Source organism: Coloeus monedula (assembly GCF_965178545.1).
Source record: "Coloeus monedula genome assembly, chromosome: 5".
NCBI lineage: Eukaryota > Metazoa > Chordata > Aves > Passeriformes > Corvidae > Coloeus > Coloeus monedula.
This window is the reverse complement of record NC_138785.1, coordinates 49,628,172-49,652,363: the sequence shown is the minus strand read 5'-3', so window position 1 is coordinate 49,652,363 and position 24,192 is coordinate 49,628,172. Positions and strand designations below refer to the sequence as shown.

General features: G+C 38.5%; 1 protein-coding gene across 1 annotated transcript in view; it reads right to left on the bottom strand.

The window, feature by feature from the left end:
- Positions 1-22,299, bottom strand: part of GABRA2 (gamma-aminobutyric acid type A receptor subunit alpha2) — a gene marked incomplete at both ends in the record, with an annotated part of 57,300 nt that extends 35,001 nt beyond the window's left edge. The window contains 2 exons of the mRNA XM_082282460.1: positions 19,570-19,685; positions 22,232-22,299. Coding sequence (XP_082138586.1) covers positions 19,570-19,685; positions 22,232-22,299 — 184 coding nt within the window. The remainder of the gene's footprint in view (positions 1-19,569; positions 19,686-22,231) is intronic.
- Positions 22,300-24,192: the final 1,893 nt, after the last annotated feature.

The following is a 24,192-nucleotide window of genomic DNA, read 5'->3' as shown; positions in this document are numbered from 1 at the left end:
GCTTGTTTTTTCGAGAAAAGTTAAGGACAAGCTTTTTACACTTGGATTATAAAATCTGTTTCCTCAAGTGACATGCAAGCACGTAACTAAAAGGCCTGATTTTCAAAAGTGCTTAAATCAACGGAAGCCTATATTGAAAAACAGTCTAGATTTTAAAGGATCCTCATTTATATTTGTGGGCTCTTTAGTTATTCTGAATCACTGCTTTTGAAGGTTATACAAAGAAATGGGAACAGGAAAGGGTAAGGATGTAATTTCTATTTATGATGCTTCTTTTAGGGGAACAAATCTCAGGCTAAGAATATAACATATAGCTGCCACCATCACATCAAGTCCTCTAAAATTCTGCAAATGCTATTACAGCACCATTTCTAACTTGCTTTGGTCAGAAATGTTACAATAGAAGCTCTATCTTACTTAGATCAAGCCAAAGGTAAACCGACAAAATATAGTCAATAAAGTTAATAATAAAGGCAGGAATAAAAGCACTTTCCATGGAAGTAATTATTAAGATCATATTGCACATGGTTCTCAAGCACCGGTTTCTTCTGATTCCCTTTTCTTACTTGAACTGACATGGTATCATTACTGGAAAAAATAACAAACAGAAAGTAATAAAAAGCAACACATATACCAAATTGCAGAAGATTTATACATCCTTATCTGTCCTTAGCTGGAAGGTTTGCTGTGCACTTTAATTACATATAGGACTTTAAAAACATTAATTATAACAACTCCTCTATGAAGATAATAATTTTATTATCCTCAATTTTCCATACTTGGGAAACTGAGGCAGAAGGATTAAATTCATTGTAAGTAAGGTGAAGTACAAGTGTTTGCCAAGTCTGGTTACAGCTGTCCAGCACTAAATAATCACACTGGAAAATGTCAACATCATTGTCTTGTCAAAATTAGTGGTTCAGAGCTCAGCTAGAGTTGATATCAGTGGTATTGTCAATTCCTTTATGCCAACTCTCCTGCTGTCGGGATACCCTTTCTGATGGTCCCAAATCCTGCTGTCTTGCTCCTCAGTAGAAGAGCTGGCTCAGCTGAAGCAGGCTGCTTGGCAGAGAATTTGCAGCAGCTGAAGTCTAAACCAGCTCAAGCTGAGTAATGGAGATGATCAGAAAAGTCAGATGAAAAGGTTCCTCATGAGAATTTACCAATTTGTCAAAATCGGAAGATTCCACAGAGGCATATAAATTTTCAGTAAGTTTTTTTGGTCTGCTTTCTGACAGTAGTTTTTAAATTTTTTTCGCATTCTTTCGTATGTCCCTTCTCAGCTGCCTGCACCCCTGACAGGGAACACAGAGTTCCAGTATCTGTGATGTGAGGTAGCTAGACGTGCAGGATTCTGCATACCTGAGTGCTCTCCCTTTTCTGGAGAAGGCTGACATCACTATCTTTCTTGAAATAAATTTCTGAGTATTTCTCATATTTGAGAATGACCTGGATATTACTGATTCCCTCTCGCACCAAAATAATCTACAGTCGTTTCTTCACAGAGAGTAGGGACAAAACATTAATGGCTCATTCTATGTATGCTTAAAAGAAGAGAAGAAAGGAGTGTGATCATTGCAAAATCTTCAGAAAGAACCATCAGAAAGGTTCCAGATGTTTGTTTGCATGAAGCTGGCTATATTATTGATTAAAGTGTCAAGGCTGTTTTCACAAGAAAACAGGCTAGTAGGTTGGGTTGGACTTTTTATTCTTTTTAATTTGAATTTTCAGTCAATAAAGCTGTAAATACAGGTTTTGGGCAGCTAAAATAGAAGACAATCTCTTTGAGGTAATCCAAAACCATTAAAAGTGTTATTGGTGGGACAGAGCTTTTAAAATATACAGAGGCAGTTCTAATGTATACTACAAAAAAATTCAGACAAACACTATTTTACACATAGAATTAATAGTGCCTGGGAGAACACTGCAAGGCTGTAACTGAAAGACTGCTACAGCATGCCAAAAATAAAGAAAAGTGAAAATAAAATACTGCTCTTTAATAGTCAACAACAACAACAACAAAAAAGGTCAAGTTGCAGTGCTATGGGAGCCTTAACTGAGGATTTCTGAGTTTTTGTGGAAATGCTGTCAAAAGCTTGATGTTAATTTAATCGTTTTTCTAAAAAAATTATTTAACTGGAATTGACATTGTTCTGACATTGTAATATGGTCTCCAGGGGCATGCCTGGCAATGTTGCCCAAAGGCCTTGAAAATGTCATTCATAATACAAGTCAGAAATTGCACAGGTGAAACAGCCAGGGTCTTAATCCATCAAACACTGTTCCAACTCAACATGCTGCCCTTATCTGACAAGCTCCTTAGTGTGTCTGTTGGCAGCTCAAGACACTGACTGGCTGGCAGGGAATGGGGGTCAGAGGAGGTCATGCAACATGGAGCTGTAAAAGCAGCAAAATCCATGAGAACACAGATATTTCAAAATCCTGTTCTGACAGTTCTTTATTTTTGGTTTTGGTGGTTTATGCGACAATTTTATTTATCCAACTTCAGCATCTTCATTCATTATCCACTATTAAATTACAACAGTCTCAAAGCCACATATGCCCTACATAAAACCACTTCCAATTTTTAAACTGAAGTCAGCTGCAAGAAGAAAAGAATGCATTTCTCTCACTTCCAATGGCCTCACTCTATCCATGAACTATAAGCAAGAAAATATCTTAATATGAGCCATAATTCTCTTTCAATCTCCATCTTTAACAAAGTATATGTAGAATAAGCTTACCAGTAAGAGCAGTAATACCTCTAAGTATTACTATTAACAGTTTCATTCTTGATTCACATTAGTGTAAAGAAGACCAGAATCAGACACTGTACTTAATTTCTCATGGTGTTAACTGGAATGAGAATACATTCTGGAGAAAATGTCTGGAGGAAGAGACAGGAATTGAAAGCCAGTAGACACAGAGATCCCAACCGACTTCCCTCTGAAGAGCTCATATCTATTAACAGACATTCTATCACTTATTAAACTGACAACTCTATGTAAAGTCTATCGGGGCCCTCCAAAGGCCTATTCAGAACTTAGGAAATTCGGCAGTCCTGTAAAGCAATACCATAAATACCATTATGTCATTTACACTAACAGAATACTTGGGCAGCCCACATTGCCCAAGCTCACACTTATATTTCAGCAAAGTAGTATCCATTATTCTGAAATTAATAAAACTGGTCCAAAATAGCAGGAAAAATTACTTGGGAAAACATTCTCAGATATGTTTTTAGCTAAACTAGCAGCTTTTTTTAGGTGTAGGTTACCCACAAAATGTGCACAGAATGATATGTAGGCACATCTGTAACACAAATAATGTTTTATTATCATAGTATTTACTCTTTGTCCTGTATGTAAAAGACACTGGTGCAAACTGCCTTAACACCATTACCAGATACCAAACGAAAAAATTAAAAATTCCCTCTGTGCTTAGAGAACACTTACACATTACTAAGATAATTTTCACATATTAAAAATTTGGGGTTTAACTCTCAGTCAAAAAGAAGTGTGCAGATCACACATACAAACATTATATTTACTACTTTTTCTTCTCTCTCTCCCAAGAGACTAATTTGCAAACCTTATTACTTCAGGTCACAAAGTTAAACACATATCCATAGGGTCCTTTGAATGAAGAACCTTGGATACAAGTGACATCTGAGGCACAGTTTTTATTATATGCTTTCTCCACAAATTTGAGAAAGTCACTCAAGGATAGAGCTAAAAGACTGATTTTGGCACCCAATTATCTCTTAAAGTATATTGGACAAGCTCCACAAAGTTATTTAAGCTCCAAGTTTCCATTTAAATCAATAAAAGTTAATCTGAATGTCTCTGTGGTCCAGATCATAATGACTAAATTTTGCACTTACATTTGTCTGAATCCCCTTTATTCCTAAATTGCTGTCTAACATTGTCAGTACCTAAAATTCCCTGGCTGCTTATATTTCTACCTTAAGGCAAAAATAACCCAGTGCTGCCAAGCAGCCTAAAGAACTGGCTCTCAACCAAGTCCCAACGCGTTCCTCAAACTATAAATAATTACAAATTTACTGAGCCAGAAAGATTTTGAGAGAGAAAGCAAGAAAACAAGCAAGAAACTGATTCCACAGCCTAGCAGCACTCGTGGGATAGAGAAGACATAAACTGAAGCCTCTGCTCAACATCTAATTATTTACACAAAACAGAACTCCTTCCAAAGACTGAGGAAGCATGCTCTACCTCAGAAAATTCACCTTTGTGGTCAAGACAGAACCTGACACACAATAACTGAGTTCACGTCTCTGCTCTAAATTAGAGCATGCACTTGACAAGAGCTGGTCTCTATTTTAAAAGTTTCCATTAAACCCGACTATCAGCTTTCCCTATAGCCCTTTGCAGGAAAGGAGGAATGGCATGGGCTCTAGAGGGGGAACATCCCTCTGAATAGATGAAGAGGAGACTGGTAATGTTTTCAAATACAAACTTGGCTGTTTCACGTGTGTTGGTAAGAAAAAGGGTTCAGCTGCATGCCTCTCTTCAGCATTTTTAATTACTTAGCTTGACAGATACCTACTCAGTTTATCCACTTTACGAACCACATTTGTAGACAGTTAAGGCTATGCCCACACCATTTCTGAGCTGTGCCAACATGCTCAGCTTTACCTATGTTCCACACAGGATGCCCACCCGTTTGAAGCCATGAATTCCACTGTATGTGGGGTCCAGAAGACGTGGGAACTGACAAACCTAAGCCCTCAGTCTGGGGGGCCAACTGGCCAAAGACCGTGAATGCCTCTAGAGGCCAGTGGGAAAAAGAGATCTCAGTCCATACTCTGACACATATGCAGCTATTTTATACAAATAAATAAGTAAAACATCTCCAGTGAAGAAGCCACTTTCTCAGAATGAACAAAAGCCCTGTCTCTACATAAAAGGTTTGGAAAGTGAGAAACATGAATTCAGATTCCTTTCCAAATCAGATAGGGAATAACTAAGACATTTAAGGTAGAATGTACTTTATCTCTGATGAGAAGGTTATTGTACTGACTGGTGCAGCTCATATCACATTGGGCCAATCAATCAACCAGTGTCTAGCCTGAATAATGCCAGTACTTCAACATGAGAGAGATTTCAAAGCAACCCAAAAGTGCATAGCTTAATTGGTTCTTTGCACTGGGAAAAGACCTATTTAGATACTCTCACTCATTACTATTGGACTTCATAGGCTTTTGTCACCTCCGGCAATATTTTGACAATCTCAGAGGTATTGACTGCCAAGCGATTAAGAAAGCAATTAACTATCTAGACAGCTTTTTGGATTTTATTCCTTATCATTTAAACAGAGCAGTCCTCCAATTTACAGGTTCATTGTAAAGATAGTAATACAATATGGATGCTTTGGTTGTATAAAAACTTGCGATAACTGGGTAATTAGTAGTGTAGACTATGGTACAATTAAAAGGAGAGAAAATGTTGCAAAGAAATAAATCAGATCATTGGGAAGGACAGTCTAAACTCATGGGCAATATGAAACTTGTTCCCATAAGACTGCCATGAAATCTGCCAAATCTCCATTTCTTCCCTTTTCATTACATCCTCACATACAATTAAAAAAAAAAAAAGAAAAATAATTTTAAAGTATTCAGCTCTAAAATAAACTACCAATGTGAGTAATTTTTAGTTAAAGTTGCACAAAATATTCAATGGAAATGTGAAATTGAAAACATAGTTGAGTTTGGCTGGAAGAAACTTGATCTTCCTGAAAAGGGTTACTTAAAAGGTTAAAGGTAAAAGCTAACACACAACATATTTGGCAGCAAACCAAAACTACATGTTACTCAAACAAAAAATAAAACATCAGCACTAAACCTTGTCCTTTAGACACTACAGCTTCCATCAGGATGCAGAGAGAGTGTTTATAAATACCAGGCCAAGTAACAAATATGACTACTGCATTGTTCAGATCAACTGGATGAGCATGACAGAGCTAAAATGAACAGACTGCCCCAACACTCTCTAAAGAATGAGACAGAAGACAAAAAGAGCACTCAAACAAGTCTGGAAGTCTGGAAGGGAGCAGACTTTGATAAAGTAAAGAAGTAATTATTTGAACTGGCCTGAATCAGTCTCATCACACAAGTAGGGAGGGCAAAGTTATTATTCGCATGAGACCATATTTCTGTCTACTCTGCTCAGAGGTTTGTGCTATTAGGAAAAAAAACCATAACATGTAGGTAAGGCAGAAAAACCCCCCAATTTATTTCAGATTGTAGAAACTTAGAAGTCTTTATCTCTTTTCCCTTTTTTAAATGTTTGAATTTTATGACCTCAGTACTTAAAGTCATGGAACACCTGGGCAAACTCTGCTGCTGCATTACACTTCTAGGCTAATTTCAGGTTTAATCTCTGTGCTCCATTCCAAGTCACTTATAAATCATCCCATTTGATACACTCACTCTGACAGTCCCTCCTGTATTTCAAACCACATCAACCCCTAACAGCAGTATCATTTTTAAAAAGAGCAGCTTCCAATTTCTCTTTGCAGTCATAACACAGCCAAATCTGGGCTTCCTAAGCAATGCTTTTGTTGTATAGTAGCTATTGACTCACTTGATTTTTGTTGCTAGCTTATTTGCTTGCACATCTCTTACACAGGCCCAGCTGCTTTTCTAACCAAGATCACTCATCCTAGATTTTATCCAAGTTAGATTTCAGAAGGCACTTTGGTTCATATATATTAAATATGTAACATGTCAACTTGCCAGTGAAAGTACAGGTTATGAAAGGAGGCTGTCCTTCAGGACCTTCCCACATTCTAAACATTAGAAAAACACAAATTCTCATCGTTTCCTGGAAGAACATCAGAAGTCAAAGTCCTTCTTCATCAAGCACCTGTGAAATGGCCACAGAATCCAGTGGGATGGCCAAGAAACTGTGATAATACACAGATACACACAGAACATTTCATTCTTTGGCTACACACTACTTTGTCTAATCGAAAACAGACACTGTCACAGTGCTTATTAGCCTCGTTAATTATTTAATGAAGAGCATGCCAGAGCCCACCGAAGTCAGTGAAAAAGTCTTCCCCTAGTGATTATCAGCTTCAGCAGAAGCCTTTGGAGTGTGTCTGTCTCTGTGGTCAGCCATGGCAAAAAAGTTGTCATCCTAGAGCTGACAGAAACTGTGACGAAGCTCTGGGAAGGACTGTCTTGCTTGTTTTGTGGCAAGCACTCATGTCACCAGAAGCTGGCATCTTCCCAAGGCTTGCTGCTATCAGAACAAAGCATGAAACTCACATATTCCAAAGTCCCAAAGGCTGACGGAGGTCGTCTAGAGATCAACAGACATGAGATTAATTTTACTGTCTGTTCTTAGTGCCTGGATACTACAGTCCTGGATTGTATAGTCATTAAAAATGGAGCTGCAGTTCTTTTATCTTTTGCTAGCCTTGTACTTTGCATTCAAGCATGACAGGAACCAATGGTAGAAAGAGGTAGTGCCTTTATTTAATAGAGTTGAGTATTAGTGGGCACTTTTAATGCTTTTTTTTTTGCAGCAGGGTCCTCAAATATATTTTTAATAGGTAATGCTGTATGAAATTCTATAATAGCATTTCAGAAGACTGTGACACACTATCAAAAAAAAACCAAAATTAGACAGCATTTTAGTCCTATCAACCAGGCAGCAGTTCCTATTTTAAGCCAGGTAAAATAACTATGAAGTACAGGAAATTAATATTTATCCAGACTATTCTATATTCTCAAAAAAGCTAGCATGGATTACTAAAATCACAGAGGCTGTGTGCATGTTAACACCCTAAATACGTAGCGTGCTTAAGAACATGTAGACACACACTTTCCTTACACATTCCTGAGTCCTACAGTTGCTAAAATGCAGGGAAAGAAGGAAGAGAGAGAGAAGAATAGAAGAGAATTATATAGAAATAATAGAAATTAAGTTTCAAGACACAGCACAAATCAGACCGGTTGCCAAGCTTTTATTTTTTATTCTTAACATTTTTTGCTTGGCAGGATAACTCTTGGGATGGTCTTGGGTAATAAGCTTCTTGCTAAACAGGAGACCTGACAAATGAGTTCATGGCTTGATCCAACAGAGAATCATTTCAATTAAACAAGCATCCTCCAAATAAGCAAAAAATATTGAAATGGACAGCAATGGAGACATTTTTGAGTCCCATTTTAACACGTTACAGAGTTGTCAGTTACTCTTCTGTTATCCAGTTAATACTAGAAAAGGTCTTCCTCTAAGGCTGTGCAGTGTCTACAAGAAGTGTACTGTAGCACTAAAAAATCCCACAGCTGAGTCACTTGAATGTCTCCAAGCTACTTTGCAGATAACAGTGTTTCCCAGCATCTCCTCTAAAACATACTCCCAGCATACTCCCAGAGCTTGGATTAAGCAGCCTCAAATCTGTCTTTTATTTTTGCCTGTGACAAGAGAATTTGCCTCTGGCTGTCCATGGGACTTTCAGAATCTACCAGGCTTCTTCTATATGTGGAAAGACTTTATATTTGGGACTGGAATCTGCTTTTAATATTAACAGGTTGGACTTTTTACAGGAATAAATTTAAAAACAGGGTCTCTTCTTTCAATTTGAAACAATGCCTGGTATGAGTTTAATTAGAATCCAGTTTCTTAAAGTAAATATTCTCCTAAGCAGAAACTATGGCTTTGTGAAAATGCCGACAACATCTCCATAGATATTATTTTAAAACAATTGGTTATTTTAAAAACAGCATATTATGCAGTAGCAAACCAGATTATCTCTTCTTTTTTTTTTTATTTTAATGGTCATTAAAGACAAAATGTCTAGTAAAACATAAGGAATTCTCTGACAGGTTTTAGCACCCAGCAGATGGAAAGGGATTATTAAAAATGTGACCATTTCCTTATCTCAAAAAACAGGCATTTATATTTCTCCCTTCTCATCTTTATTTATTTATTTATTTATTTATTTATTTATTTTCCCAGGTGGAAGTCTCTTCCCTTTTCTTCAGAAACTGCATGAGACAATGCAGTACCAAATTCACATTTAAAGATCTGTTAAAAAGAAGTTCACTGTTAGAAGCTCAGTTGAAACTATTGACACAAACAAGTCCATGAAATGCTATGGAATGCCTTCAGGATGGCAGAGGGGTTATACAAACACAGCACTGCATCTACGACTAAAACATTTGGTTTTCTCACTTATATACACCACAATACAACTCTCTCTTCAACTGCTTCTCATTCAGTGAGCCTTTAAATTATTATTTCAAATAATGAGAATAAAAAGGCATCTACAGTAGCCTTTAGATTGTCACTCAGAAGGAAATACCTAGAACATTATGCCGGTGTATTAGTTCCTTCAACCCACCTCTAAACTCTTGAATTTAAACACAGACTTTCTTACCTGCTCCACTCTTTTTCTGCTGTCTGATGTTGTGCTGAGAGGCTTACATACTTGAAAGAATGGAAACAAGAACAAGTTCTAATAACTCCCAATTTCCTGATAGAAGTGGTCTGAGGAACCTATTGTCTTAGAACAACTGAGAATGGATACAAGAAAGAAAAAGGAAGGAATGTGTTGGAAGACCATTACCTCTCTTGGGTGAGAGAATCAGCACCAAGCAACTGAGACCAACAAAGAAGAACTAACAACATTCAGGGCAATCACTCAGTCAGAAGATACATTGCTTTCATGCCATCTAGGTATTTAGGGGGTGGAGAGTATGCAATTTTTTTAATTAAAGCAGAAGAAGGTGCTAAATGAAGATAGGTAACTCCAGGAAAGTACTTTCCCATCCAAGACCATAAATGCAAGAAGTCTATAAAACAATCATGTCATTTTACAGCACACACCAGTTTTTAACTGATTTCTATTGAACCATATGTGAAGGTCAGTGGTGTGTGGCACTGAATTTGCACTTCAATCAACTCTATCAGTCATAACACTACAAGATCATAAATACTTAATTTACAGTCTGCAAAAAAACACAGATTAAGCAGATGGAACATGGGACACACAGGTTTTCCCAAACAAATTGCAGATAAGGACATGTGATCTCTACTGGTTCAACAACAGCAAAAAAATGCATGGGGAGGACCAACTATGTATGTCTACACATTAAAAGTTAATGCAATTTGTTCAGACTAGATCCAATCTCTGCAGCTGAACAACTTCACTAAAGTGTTTCATATCCTCTGATGTGCACAATAATAGCAGGTAAGAGGGAAATTGATTTATATTGCTTTCACAACGTTAAATGCTCTAATTATTAAATAGCCCTCAACATATGGCAAGGAATTAAGAAATGTAAATCAGGAGCCATGTGCTACACAGTAATCACATAAATGGTTCCCAAATAGCAACACCACTTCTGGAAGGCTAGCAGAATCATACTTTTCTGATTTACACAACATTTCTGCAAACTCGTGGTGAAATACTCTGCACTATAAAGCAAACTACTAATAGGATGGCAATGGTAAACAAAATTTCCTTTAGCTTGTGATTAATTTCATTAGAGCATTAACATGGAAAAAAACAGATACAAAAATGTGTTTAAAGATTAAGCTTGGCATATTAAAGGGCTTTGATTCTTAAAATTTATTAGACTTTTGACAGTATTAATTCAAAATCTTCTGCTGATGCTTTAATTTAGCAGTTTGGTGAATAGTACAGCAACACATCCTCTATAGCTGTTTCTTGAGATAGATGACTCATTGTTGAACAACACTAATACCAGAAATTTAAAGGCATGCATATACCATAATGATAAAACTGCTTATCTATTCTACTTTCAAGTTTCCAAAGGATATTTGAAAAAAACAGCATACAGCTATTTAAACTTGCCAGTTGTTTAAAAGTGCTCAATGTTTAGTATGACAATTTTATCTCCTTCCTTCACTCTTCATCTCTTTTGTTCTGCCCTCCTTCCCTTTCCCATGTTTCTTGCTCATAGTGGTTTTTCACCTTGGCTTGTATAACCCTAATGCTAGGTTGTTGAAAAACAGCTTTTTTTTCTTACTTGTTATTTGGAGTCTTTAGAAGCTACTGTTAGATATTAATTGTAGCCACTAATACTGACAATTAATACAGACCAAAATACTGTTAAAAAAACCCCCATGTGCTGTTTTAATATACAGACAATTACAATGTCCTTCTGCATGATCCTTTCTGATGAAATACCCCTCTCTCTCTCCACACTATTAATTCTAAAAATTGGATGCACTAGATTGTGCATTGAAAAGGTTATTCTTAAAGACAGTCATGAAATGGTAGCACTGATAGAAAACAGAAACAGGAATATGTAGTCAGGAGTACTGCCAGAAGCAACAGATCTATCTCAGACCAGTCAACAACACCAGAAAACTCTTCTGGCACAAAAGGAAGGCCACGCAATCTGTGGGTAAAGGATAACCTTTGCTTTCTACCTACCCAGGAGTCTGCCTTTGCATCATTTCAACCTCCTCCATCCAGTTCCATTAGATAAGAAATCTTTCACGCAGCCGGATGTTAGTGGCTGTACCTGGGAGAAGGGTAAGGCAAGGCTGGGTTTCATGCTGCAAAAAAAAAAGTAGATAGCTGCCATCTACATGGCATGTCTCACCTGGATTTGGGTAAGACCATACTTAGGTGGAATTAAATAAATTCATCAAATTTTGGTCAAAAAAGACAGCTGGAGTTTTCCATAAGAATGGACAAAATAGGTGTTTAGAAAAGAAAAAGGCTATATAAAAACAGAAGAAAAACACAGGGGGAACTCTGGAAGGTGTCTCAGAGTACTTCAGAAGGTAGTGATTAGAGGTTCCTGGGTGCTTTCTGAGGAGGAGTTGATCTCTAGGATACACTGTGCTGTGCAGCATTTCAGTTCCCTGTACACTGCCAAAGCAAACTGAGAAGGAATCAATTAAACACAGGGTCTGTCATTTAAAACACTGTCTTTTCACATATTTAACCCTTTTCAGGACTTCAGCTTAAGGTGATAATAGGAAAAATGTGGCAAAGACCATAAACAAGGATATTTCCTCTTCATTTTTGCAGATCCTTCCTGTCTACCCAAAATCTTATATTTATCAGTGGAGTGTTTACGAATAATAAGCCCAAGAGTCATAAAAGACTGTGCATCCTGCAATTCAGAAGCAGTTTAAACCTTTCATTTACAGAGATGTTTTCCTTCAGCTATGTCTTCAAGATCTAACACAATAAATTTAATTTTTTTCACCTTTTCCAAGTAAGATGGAAAGCTGCAGCCATTAGTTCAATGTCCGGCTGGCCGTCAGTAAAAAAAATCTTAGAATAACTGAGTTCAAAAAGAACCTCTGGAAGGTCCAAAGCAGAGCAATCTCTGAAGACAGATCAAGTTGCCTAGGTCATATTCTGTCAAACTGTGAGGGTTTCCACAAAGGTGGAAACTCCACCACAACTCTGAGCAGCCATTATCTCTGCACCTGTTGAAAACTGCCATCATTGGCCTAATAGTTTTGAGTTTGCCTAGTAAAGCTAAGGAGGGGAAGAAAATAATTGTTCTTCATTTTTTTGGTCCTATTAGATTATGTCTCATAAAGAAAGACAGTATTGTTACACTGTTTTTGCCACAATCAGCCCTTGAATGTAGTAGAAGCCTGTTGCGCTGTGCAGAATTAATGTCTTGTGGCAGCTTTTTCTTTATGGGTGCTAAAATACAGAAAATGTACTTAATTGTATATTTGCCATTACAGGGTTCAAGAACAAAGGTTAAAAAACCCCAGCCTTTTCTACACAAAGAAGCTGAAGGAGTTCTCCATGTCCATTTAATCCCAGGTTTTTAGTTTTCATTTAAAATAAAATGTCAAAACTTGCCAATGAATTGTCTTGAGAGTTATGCATGACTATTTGCTTAAATATTGGTTGTTGTCACATACACAGAAATCGACATCACTAAAATAGTGATGCCTAACCATATCACAGTACAATAACATATTCTTAAGGTACATTTTTTCACCTTTGTGAAGGGCAGTGTATTCCAAATATTGTCTGCATCCTATACAGCTAAACACAAAATATCAAAGACCATCAATGCTTTATTATAACTGGTTTAATAGTTCTTCACCAAAATGTTCATTACATCTTTAGGTGATTATGTAACTGAATGAGACCTCTATAGCTTCCTTCTTACATTCTTAATTAGCACTTTTTTTTGGGGATATCTTATTAAAAAAAATATTTGAAATGTAATTTGAAATGTAAGTGTGTCTCCTATAAAAAGAATATACAAAACTGAGTACTCCATGGATGCATCGTAGCAGCAAACATTAAAGGATTTCCCTGACATTCTTTATAAGTATACCCTTTAGCATAACCCAGAATACTATTTTTTCTGTATTACAAAATCTCTTTGTTCCTATAGATTAACAGTATTTTTCATTGTAAGCAACATATACATTGATTACTACATTTTAAATTCACTTTTTTCTTGGTTAAAATCCACTGCTAAAAATCCATGAAATCCATTAAAATCCCCAGAGTTATCCTGGATGAATTTCTAATGCACTTAAATATTTCTGAAAATGTTTCAGAGTCAGATTATTTAAATAATAATTATTTCCAATTCAGGTAGCATTATGTAAATTGTATCATTACACAAGGGTAATGAAAACTTTGGAACTACGATATTGCATTCCTTTGGTACTTAGCTATTTAAACTCGTCAGCCTGAATGAGAAGTAGTTGTATATTTCAGATAGAAAAAAAAAATCATTGCAAGATTTATGTAACATGATGAAAGGCCTTAATGCAAAGCAGTCAACAGTAGAATACCTTGGATATCAGCAAGACCACTGCTTCTCAAGCATTTCCTAAATAACCCAGAATAATTGCATCACAGAGAAAAGGTGATGGTTTTGATGTCTTTGTCCATCAAATCTGGCTGAAAAATTTAACCACCCCATCAGTCTGCTTTACAATGAGCACCAACGAGCTACACAGAAACCTGCAGCATCTGCTCTCACATCTTCCTTGTAGATGAGACAAAAGTAAGCAAAGCTCTAATTCATCCTTCGTGTCGTCAGCAGTAATTCTAGCATTAGAAGCAAACGCTGATGCTTTGCCAGGAGAGGAAAAAAAAGTACTGAATATACATGTTCCGTGAACTGGGAGAGCCTCCCAGACTAGCTCCTCGATAGCCATATACAACGCTACTGTAAAGTACCTACATTTTTGTTAACTCTTCTGATGCAAAGCATTTGACTCTTGGGGATGGTGCTGTGCAGGGCCAGGAGTTGGGCTCCTTGGGACCCTTGTGGGTCCCTTCCAACTCAGCCTATTCTGTGTTTCTGTGATTTTTTTCACTTTATATTGTGCAACACTTTCCCCAGTTGTAGTACTCTGCACAGTGGTAGCATTAATTTTAATTTTACACCTTCACTGTTGATTTATTCACAGACTTTCAATAAATAAATAGATAAATAAATAAATAACCGAACAACCTCTGCCAGCTACTCAGTCCTTATCCTGTACTACACAATTTTTCTGTTTTTTGCTTTAGTATCAAAGAGGTTTCTGTGGGTTTTTTATCCTTCCACTTTCCTAATGAATCATTCCCTGGAATGCTTATAGCTACTGAGTTAGTTCTGTTCTTGGATTTAAGCACCGTCTGCATGCCCTGGATAAGTTATTAATGAGATTTTCATATCCTCCTCTCTATTGCTTTTCCATTTTTTACAAGGAATGCTTTTTGCCAATATACATTATCCACAGCTCTAACATAATTAACCTGAGTTTCTCGCTGACTCCTCTGAAAGCACTATTATGGCCAGATTCCATGTGGCCCTTCCAGGTATGCCCAAAAAAGGAGCATACAGTAGTTTACTCCTTTGTGTCCCAGCATTTACAAAGATAGTGGGCTTTCAGAAGATGCAAGTGCTGCTCAGAATAGCTCTGCACCAGCACTGGCAGAGAGATACTACCATTTCCAGAAGATGAAACTGGAGCAAAGAAAGGCTAGGGAAGCAACCAGAACTGAGCAGGGGAACTGCACTTTTTTCCTTTAAAAGCAGAAGTGAAAGCTTTCCAGTAGTATTCTGCAGAAAAAAATAGTCAAAGAACCTTCTTTTATGATACTCTGAATTTGCATTAAGCATGTTTGGGGCTGACAAACACTGCTAGGTTTGGCTAGGGCACTTGCCAAGCGAGGGTCCCCCAGCTAGGGACTGCTACAGCTACAAACTCTTCTCAAGCTCATTAAAAACTCTGAATCATAGAGATGTATAAATACAGTGCCCTAAATTTAACATATTCCAGATCATCAGCATATGATCATGGCCGTGTTTCCTGGCAACTGAAAACATCCAACTATTTCATAAACACACACACACACATATGCATATAGCTCTCCTGATCTGAGCAGGGGACAAGGGTAATCTGTGAAAAAATGGATTTCCCTTGTGCTCATATTGGTGAGAACATCGCACAGCTTTTAACCACCAAGTCTGATATTCTACACCATTACACTGATTCTATGCAATAATATATCCAGTGCTCCAAAGATGAAAGATCACACCTGCAAGTGCTCATGGCTGACCATCTCTCTGACTTGCAATAGTCAGCAAGAATTCCCCTCCATTCTCTTCAGTTTTCCTGTTCAATTGATTTACAAAATGTTGGGGAAAAAGAGGTTTTGGTCTGTCTGTAAGAGAAATGCAATGCAGATGCTTGCTTAAAGCAACCAGAACCTTTGAAAGCAGTGATGGTTCCTTCAAAATGGAATCACAGTGCATTTAATTTTCATCTGCCTACTGACTTATCTTCCTCTTTTTCTAAACAACCAGCATTCACCTCTTTGGTTACAATAAGAATGCCATTCCTGAAGCTGGTGAGACTAACCAGTTTGCAGAAGGGTCCTCAATTTGTACACATTTCCATAGATCTTTTCAACGTCAATATGGAATTTGAAACTTCAGGCTATGGAGTCCAGTCCTCTGTCCTTGTAACTTCCCTTTGATTTTGTTTTTGGTTTTTTTTCTCCAATATTTAAGTTTTCTATTCAGTTATGTTTTATAAATTTCAGAGAGTAGAAAAGACAAAAGTTCTATAGCTGTTGGAAAGACCAATTTCAAATATGAGAAAGAAGGCTAAAAAGCTTATGGAGATAATCAGAATACTGAAGTATCCAGCATGATCATGTTCAAAGGGCAGAGGAGAGCAGACAGGTAATTCAATCACTTCCAGTTTTTTGGTCCCTTGCTCAGTTTTAGTGCCCATTATTTTGTGGATTTCCTTTTCTACATGCTAATAAAAAGCAAAGTATTTATGAAAAAGTGCTACCCTAAGTGTCTTGCAAATATTACAGCAAATAAAAAGAAGAAAATACCTTCATGATTTGTAGAAAGCCAAAAACAATAAAGGTCTGTATGACTTGCCATTTGCATGGCTGTATTTAATACAAATTAATGCTAATGACATAGGGAATTTGTTTTGAAGTCAAACTTGTAATTTATTTTGATGACTAAACAGAAATAGCATGGAATGTTTGGGTAAAATAGTTCATTTCAGAGCTGAAAGTGCAGTCAAGAGTGTTCCAGCTGCAATCCTGTGCTTAGCATAAAATGAGTACAGAGAAAAAAATTATCTCCCCTTGAATAAACCCATGCCTATCCATATCAGTACAGTAGGCTGGGGAATATATCTAAGTCATATGAGATGTCTCTGGCCTCAGGGGACGGTGCAGTGTTGTCTTCTCCCTGCCCGCACCCATTTTGCAGGTTATGTCATCATTGTAGTGTTCATACATCATTCAAGGATCCCAGCTGCTAGGACAGCCAATAGCCAACAGCCAAAACTTGTTTATCTGACAGAGGTGTACCACCAGTAAAAGTTAAACCTTCCTGAGCAGTCTATAGAATATAGCACTCAGTTTTGAAGTGCATCGGTGAAGCATCAAGTTACAAACTGTCAGTACTCACACCAAGTCTGCCAGTAAAACAAATAACAAATCTATCCCTGAATTCAAGAACTATCTCCCAACCAGACATTTACTTGGCTGAATTTAATATACAGTCCTTCAAGAAGCCTATACACTTCCCTTTTGTTGGTCAACAACTAGATAAAATGCCAGTATTAACCTAAAACTTTTCATTACTAAATGAGCCATTTTTTACAATGAGCTAAATTCTTGCTGTAAGACATCACAGGAAGTGAAAGTGGGCTGATGAACAGCTCTTGCTTTCAGATGACTTTAGAAGAATTCATCTCAGACCCTGAACCATTTCTGTTGTAGCACGTTAGGCCAGATTGTGATCCCAGTCATAGTAGTGATATGTGCACAATAATGCAAACTGCTGTGCCTAAGTAAACATTCTACTGGTTTAAAATGAGTTATTTCAGATTCATATGAATGGAAGTGAAACATAACTGAGACTAAGTATCTTAGATTAATGATGTGTGGCATGGTCAGAATGCAGTAATCTCTCACAAAAACACTTTTAGAAATTCCCAGGTCTTACTAGGCACGTAGTGTTAAAAAAAATGTTAATTATTTCTACATCTCTTTTCAGACTACAGGTCAATATAGAAAAAGGAATAAACTGCTAGAAAATTCCAGAAATATGAAACTACATAATTACTAAGCACTATGTACAAAAGCATTGTTTGGTATGTTTTGTGTCGTGAATTATCACAATGGCCATTTGCAAGTGTTCTTTTAAACCGTAAGAATCCATCCACCCACAACTGAAGTATTCTTGACGATTAAGATTAATGTGTCATGAATCACCATGGTTTAATATGCATGACACAGTTTCATTTCACACATATTCTGCATGGGTTGATTGCCACATATACCAATATCAAACAGATGTTAATTCTTTAATTTTTTTGCTCTCAGAGTATGTTTTAATTACCTATGAGGCTTCATAAAGAAAAAGAGGGAGGTTATTTTGAAGCAAATTTAATGAAAAATATAAAAGAAAAATCCATTCAATTTTTTTGCTTATTTCATGTTCTCAACAATATAATTTCAGTATTAAAAAAAATACTTGATATGTAAAGGAACTGCAGACTGCTCTCATTAAATGGCTCATTCATTGTAAGCAAGAAAAATTTGATTATTTTTCTAATAAAATATATTATTTTAAAAGCCCTGCCAATTGAACATGGGCTTGGTGATATGAAATGTTTGTGCAAGTCATTGTATATTTATACTATGCCTAAATTCTTAAATTTGAGTATTTTGCAAAGAAATCAAAATTCCATGTAAAACATCACTATATAAATTCTCACATCAACAGTGCTCATATGTCAGCTAAATTAAAAATTCTCCGAATGTAAAATATTTTACAAGCCTCCACTGTACAGAGGCCAGAAATGGAAATGAAAAGACATCCTAGGTTAAAAGTAATGTATAATGAGAAAGCTGTTTCAGTCAGCGTCAGCTCCCACTTTCTGCTGTGTCAGATGCAAGCCACCATTCTCCAGGACCAGAGCAGCAACAGAGCCACAGGTCAGCATGGAATATTGTGGGATAAAACCTCTGAGCTTTAACTAATTCCTAATTTGATCATTGTAATTGTAATCGTTATTGTAATTTCCATGGAAGTGTAGCATCAGCTTTGGGCCTGACCTTCCTGAAATCAACAGGAACAGGAATGGGTCCCAAGGATTTTGCACTAGAATTAGTTTCACCAAGCTGAAACTGTCTCCAGGTTGAAAATTACAATTACCAAAACTGTTACAAATAAAAATATTAATAGCAGTAGGAGTGTATATTTGAATCATACATGTCAATGTTAGTATAAATACAGATAAACAATAATAGTAGATAAAATATTGTCAAAACTAAGATATTCAGCCCCTCCCCATGCCATAGAGATTTTTCTGTACACAGTAATATTTTCAAAACTATAAAAATTACTTCAATTTCTTGCCTATATAACACATATTGACATAAGATGGCATACAGCTTTAAAATCAAAATGTGAACTGACATTTTGAAAAATAACTGACAGTCATGGCACAAGAGTGCAGTGACCTCTGTCCTCCAATATTCTCTTTTCCTGTATTTTTTTTTCCAAATGCCCAAATAAGTGCAAGATACCCAGAAACAAAATGCATGCTACCAGTGAAACCCTAATTTCAAAGAAGACAAAATACAACCTTTTCACTGAATTTACTGGGCCCAGGAATGAATCTAAAATGTGGAATTTATACACATCACACAAAACACTTGTGCAGATTTCTGAAAACATACACCTATCGCATTGCAGGGAATTAAGCCTGCATTCCTTGCTCAACCAAAATTCCCTGACTGGAATAACAGCTTTAGATGTTATTTTTGTTCAAATTCTGGTTTACTATGTTAAAACACCAGATATTTTTTCTTTTTACTTAAGATAAATGTGTGAAAGTGCCTTCTTTCCATTCATAGATGTTATCTTTCTCCAACTTCAAATGATTCATCTGGGTGAATGTAGTTATAAATAATTTATCAAGATACATACCAGTTGTTAGGGAAAAAAAAACCCTGAAGGAAGAATATCACTGCATAAAATCTGAACATTAAAATTGATTTTTTAAATCAATCTTTAATTGGTTTTATTACCTCCTAATCCAGGTCTGAGGCGATTATCATAACCATCCAGAAGTCTGTCTAGAATTCTTGTAAAGATGGTGATGTTATTCTTAGCTTCATCTTCCAGGGAGTCAGCCAGCACTGATCTAAACGGATATTTTACATTTTAGAAGGTGCTAAGTATGCTTTAACATACACTCAACATGCATTTTTTTTTCAGGCTGGCCTTTAACTTGCTGCATTCTAACAGGAAGGGTGTATTTAACAGTATACAAATACACAATTTATATATAACAAGTTCAGACATGTAAGAGTCAACAACATACTATTTAAAATACCCAGGCAGTCATTTTCCAGTTAGCCTCTACTTGTAGTCATCATTGCATTACTGTGAGTGCTACTTCAAGCTCCACTAACACTGTTAGTGGGGGCTGTGCTGGTGCAAAACCCAAGAAGAGCTTCCCAGGCTTTGGTGGCATGTCACTCCTGGACTGATAGCCCGGGACCGCATGCACAAACCCATCTCCTTCCAGCTCTATCTTATCTGTCCTCACCTAGCTATACTCTATCTCTGGATAAATCCTGTGGATGTGCTTCCACCCAATGGTCATGTAATGTACATGACCAGAAGAACTAACATGAGGGAAAACTCCAGCGATCATGCTCAGGGAGTCCTCTGACGCCAGCAGTTGGTGGGAGGGAACACCAGTGCTGACTAGCAAGCTGCAGGATAGCTGTGGACAGCCTTCATCTTTCTAAAATGTTATTTTGTCATAAATAGCACTGATCTCCCAATAGATGCAGACAAACCTTATAAAAGTTGGATGGAAAAAGGAATCATAAATGACATATCAAGAAGAATCTATAGATCACTGATTGTTTCAAACTTCCCCAATAAAGAAAGAGACATTACAGGCTTTATGGATCAAATCTCTGTGGAACATGCTACGGGCTGAATATGAACCTGCTGTCCAGGCAGCTGGGGTGTTCCACAGTCCTCCGGGACCTGGGCACCCAGACCAAAAGGGTTTGTGCCAGGGAAACCCTGACATGCAGAAAGCCTTACACATGCAAATGTTACCGTGCCAACAATTTTAAGCACTATGCATGTGAAGTACATGAGCTCATCAGTCTTATCTACTTAATACCAGCATACTAGTATCAAGGAAGTAAAGCATCATATGCTACACACATTACCATTTATACCTTTTTCAGCCACCTAAATTTTTAACCTTAAATGTTTGAGTATTAATCATTTCAGGATGAAGGCATTCTGAATGCCGTAATAGCAAGCATGTTTTCCTCCTCTTCCAAACCAAAAGTAGGTTTGGGTGATCTTTTCTCTAAAGCAAGCTACAAAATTATTAAAGACAAGGTTGTCTGTTGGTCCCCAGTTCAAGAGCATGAAGGAAGTATTTAAATGTAAATCATTGCAGTCTGTGCTTTCCATCATATAGACTACAGAATCGACCCAAATCAGATAACTTATAAAGAACCCATGAAAACATCATGTGTGATTTTACTCATGTGTCAGTTTTTTATTAATTGCAATTACTGCATGGTTCCTTTTTGATTTGTAAAATGTATCACTGTACTCATGGTAGTGTACATCTCTGCCATTTTTAAGCTTCTTTTTGAGATACAGCAGTTTTTGAATTCAAGATTCCACTGAAAAAAAATTAGATCAATACAATTACATCAAATTAGGGTCGAATCCCGCAAACTTTACTCGGGCATAAAGTCCTTAATAACGCATGTAGTCTCTTTGACGTCAGTAAGATTACTCACTTGAGTAGGGTTTGCAGGATATGGCCCACTGTGACTCAACTAATACTGCACCATAGTTAGGTATAAAGTGAAAGAGAAAACATAGTTTCAGGAAATATTTTGATCACTAGGAAACAAACAAATATATTGGAGACTTGTTTAATCACAGGAAACTTGCATTATTTAGCATACAATTCTTACTATATTAGGACAAGACCTACTGCAACCAGAACTAAAGCAAGTAAATCAAAGTTACAAACTATGATTAATTACATGCTTCGGGACTGTGTGCAACACAAAAGTATAATGTGATAAAAATTACTTCCTCTTATACTGTCACTTTAGAAATGGAGAACTTTAAGCAACATAAGAAAAGTTGATTAATAAATGATGCTATTGTTTTATTATATGTGATTGTGAAGTTGTATGCTATCTCCACCTAGAGGTTTAAAGCTTAAGCATCATTTTGAATTCTATTATGCTTGACCAAAAAAAAAAATCAAGAAAAAAAAAAGGCATGCCCATATTACTAAATATGTGAGCATTGTTTTAAAGACTGTGATTTGCAGTGTGACTTCATGATAATCTATCTCTCCATTTTGTATGGTACAGAATCACAGTGATACAGTAACTCAATAATTATTTAGGATTCAATAAGGCATTTAAAGAAATTGTTATTTTAATGGTGAAATAAAGCATCAATTCAAAAACCGTTTAAGGACAAGAGATCGGGCTTTTTTGGTCCCTAAACTACATTCTACTGCATTTGCTCTAGAAACTATGTAATACTGCATTCAAACACCTAAGAAAGGTATTTTAATACGTTACTACATACTATACTTTTATAACCACTCACACAAGCTTACCCTTAGTAGATTGTAACATACATGTTTGCACTGAATAACAAAACTAAATATCCTCTCACCTTGTTGGTAGCCACACCAATAAAACGAGAACCAACTGCATCTCGGAGAGTGCCAGCTTCCTCTTCATCGCTGCTCTTTGCAAAACCTAACGGTGTAAGAAAAACACAAACCCACTCTCAGCCACAGTCAGTCTCCGCCAAGCAGTGCTTTCAACTTAACCCGAGGAAAAATATGTCACTTCACTGGAGAAAGGAAACCACTGGATTTCCGCAGCACTTTTCAGTACTAGCAACTTATTGTATCTCCATCTTTCCCAACGATCCTGCTCTGTGCAAAGAGGCAACGTATGATCAGAAGTGGCATGTGAGCCGGCGCATCAGATGCTTTCCTGTTCCGTGATGTGAAAGCCCCGAGACGAAAAGGAACAAAAAATAAAAACCGTATGTATGGGAGGATGGGGGCTTAACCACCCCTCGCCTCACTACGGCACACCGCAGCCGGGGGGCGGGGGGGCGGGCGGGAGGCAGAGTCATGCCATTCGCCGGGGCTCGGTGCGGGGACCGCGGGCGAGCCGCCCCCCGTCGCCGCCGAGCGCCCAGCACGTTTGACAGCTGCTCGGCAAAGCACCGCTGGCCGCCGCCGGAGGGGGCGGAGGGGGGCAGCCCCCGCAGGGCGACAAGTTGCGGAGCGCAGCAGAGCCCCCGACACGGGCAGGCGCTGCCCGCGCCCGCGGGGGACCCCCGGGGACCCTACCTGGGAGCGGGCGGGCGGCCGGGGCGGGGAGGGAGGGGGAGAGGAGGGAGGGGAGGCGGGTGCCGCCGGCGAGCGGGGCAGGCGGCGGCGGGGAACGCGGGGCGGCGGCGGCGCGAGCGCGGCCGGCACCGAGCGCCTCCCGAGCGGCGGGCGCGCGCGCGCGTGCCTGCGCGTGCCGGGGCGCGGGCGCGGGGCTGCCCCGCGGGGCACGGAGGGCGCGGGGTCCCCGCCCGCGGCACCGGCCCGGGGCGGCTTCCGCGGCCTGGCAGCCCGGAGCGGGCGGGCGCGGCAGCGTCGCCGGTGCGCGAAGGGGAAACGGAGCGAAAAGCGCTCCCCAGAACGGTACAACACATTTCCCGAGGGCCTCCCTCCTCAGCCTCTCAATCGCCTCTGGTCAAGTGCGCGTTTGCCTGGGTACAGCCCTGGCAGCCGCGCCGAGCTCCCCCGGACTGCGGCGGGAGCGGGGAGCCGCCAGCCCCGGCTCCCACCCCGCTTCACGGCTGCCTCATTAACATTCCCTTCCCCACTTGCCCATTGGCACAGTCTAATTGGAATGCAGAGAGAAGAAAAGTCTATCATTTAAAGTGAGCTCAGGATGCAGGCAGACAAGGAAACAAACCTCGCTTCGCCCCCCCTCCTTCCCGCCCCCCCCGCCTCAAATTGCATTACTTTCTGTTGTATTGTCTTCAAGCACGTTGCCCTCCTTTCGTATATGTAGTCCTGCTCTGGTAGTAACTGGATCGCTGCTAGGATTCATTGCCATTGATTTCAGGTTTTCCAGTACAAGTAGAACAGGACAGGCTTGATAATTAAAGATAAGGATTTATATTTAGTGTACCCTCATTTTGCGTTGTTAACTCGGAAATAATTAAGTAACGCTGGCAATAACATTTCAGCTTTTTTTTTCCTTTTTAAACCAATCCTCGTCTATCTCCCTTCCTTTCTATCTCTTAACTGCCCAAAGCACCGTCTCAATTATCCTCTCTTAATGTCACTGGCCTGCTTATTGTGTTTAACTGAAATTATTCTGATGCAGTTTGGTTCTGAACCAATGTTAGTTCCAAAATTAACATGTGAAATAGGATGCACAGACATGGGGGGGGGGGGGGGGGGGGGGAGGGCGGCTAAGGGGGAGGGAAAAGGGGGGAAAGGAGAAAGAAGTGGGGAAAAAAAAGATGAAAAAATTTCTTATGTTGCCTGTAGAAATGGGGTGTTCCTGCTTCCTAATTGTTGCAGCTTGCAATTGGAGGTGTCCTCCTTTTCCTTT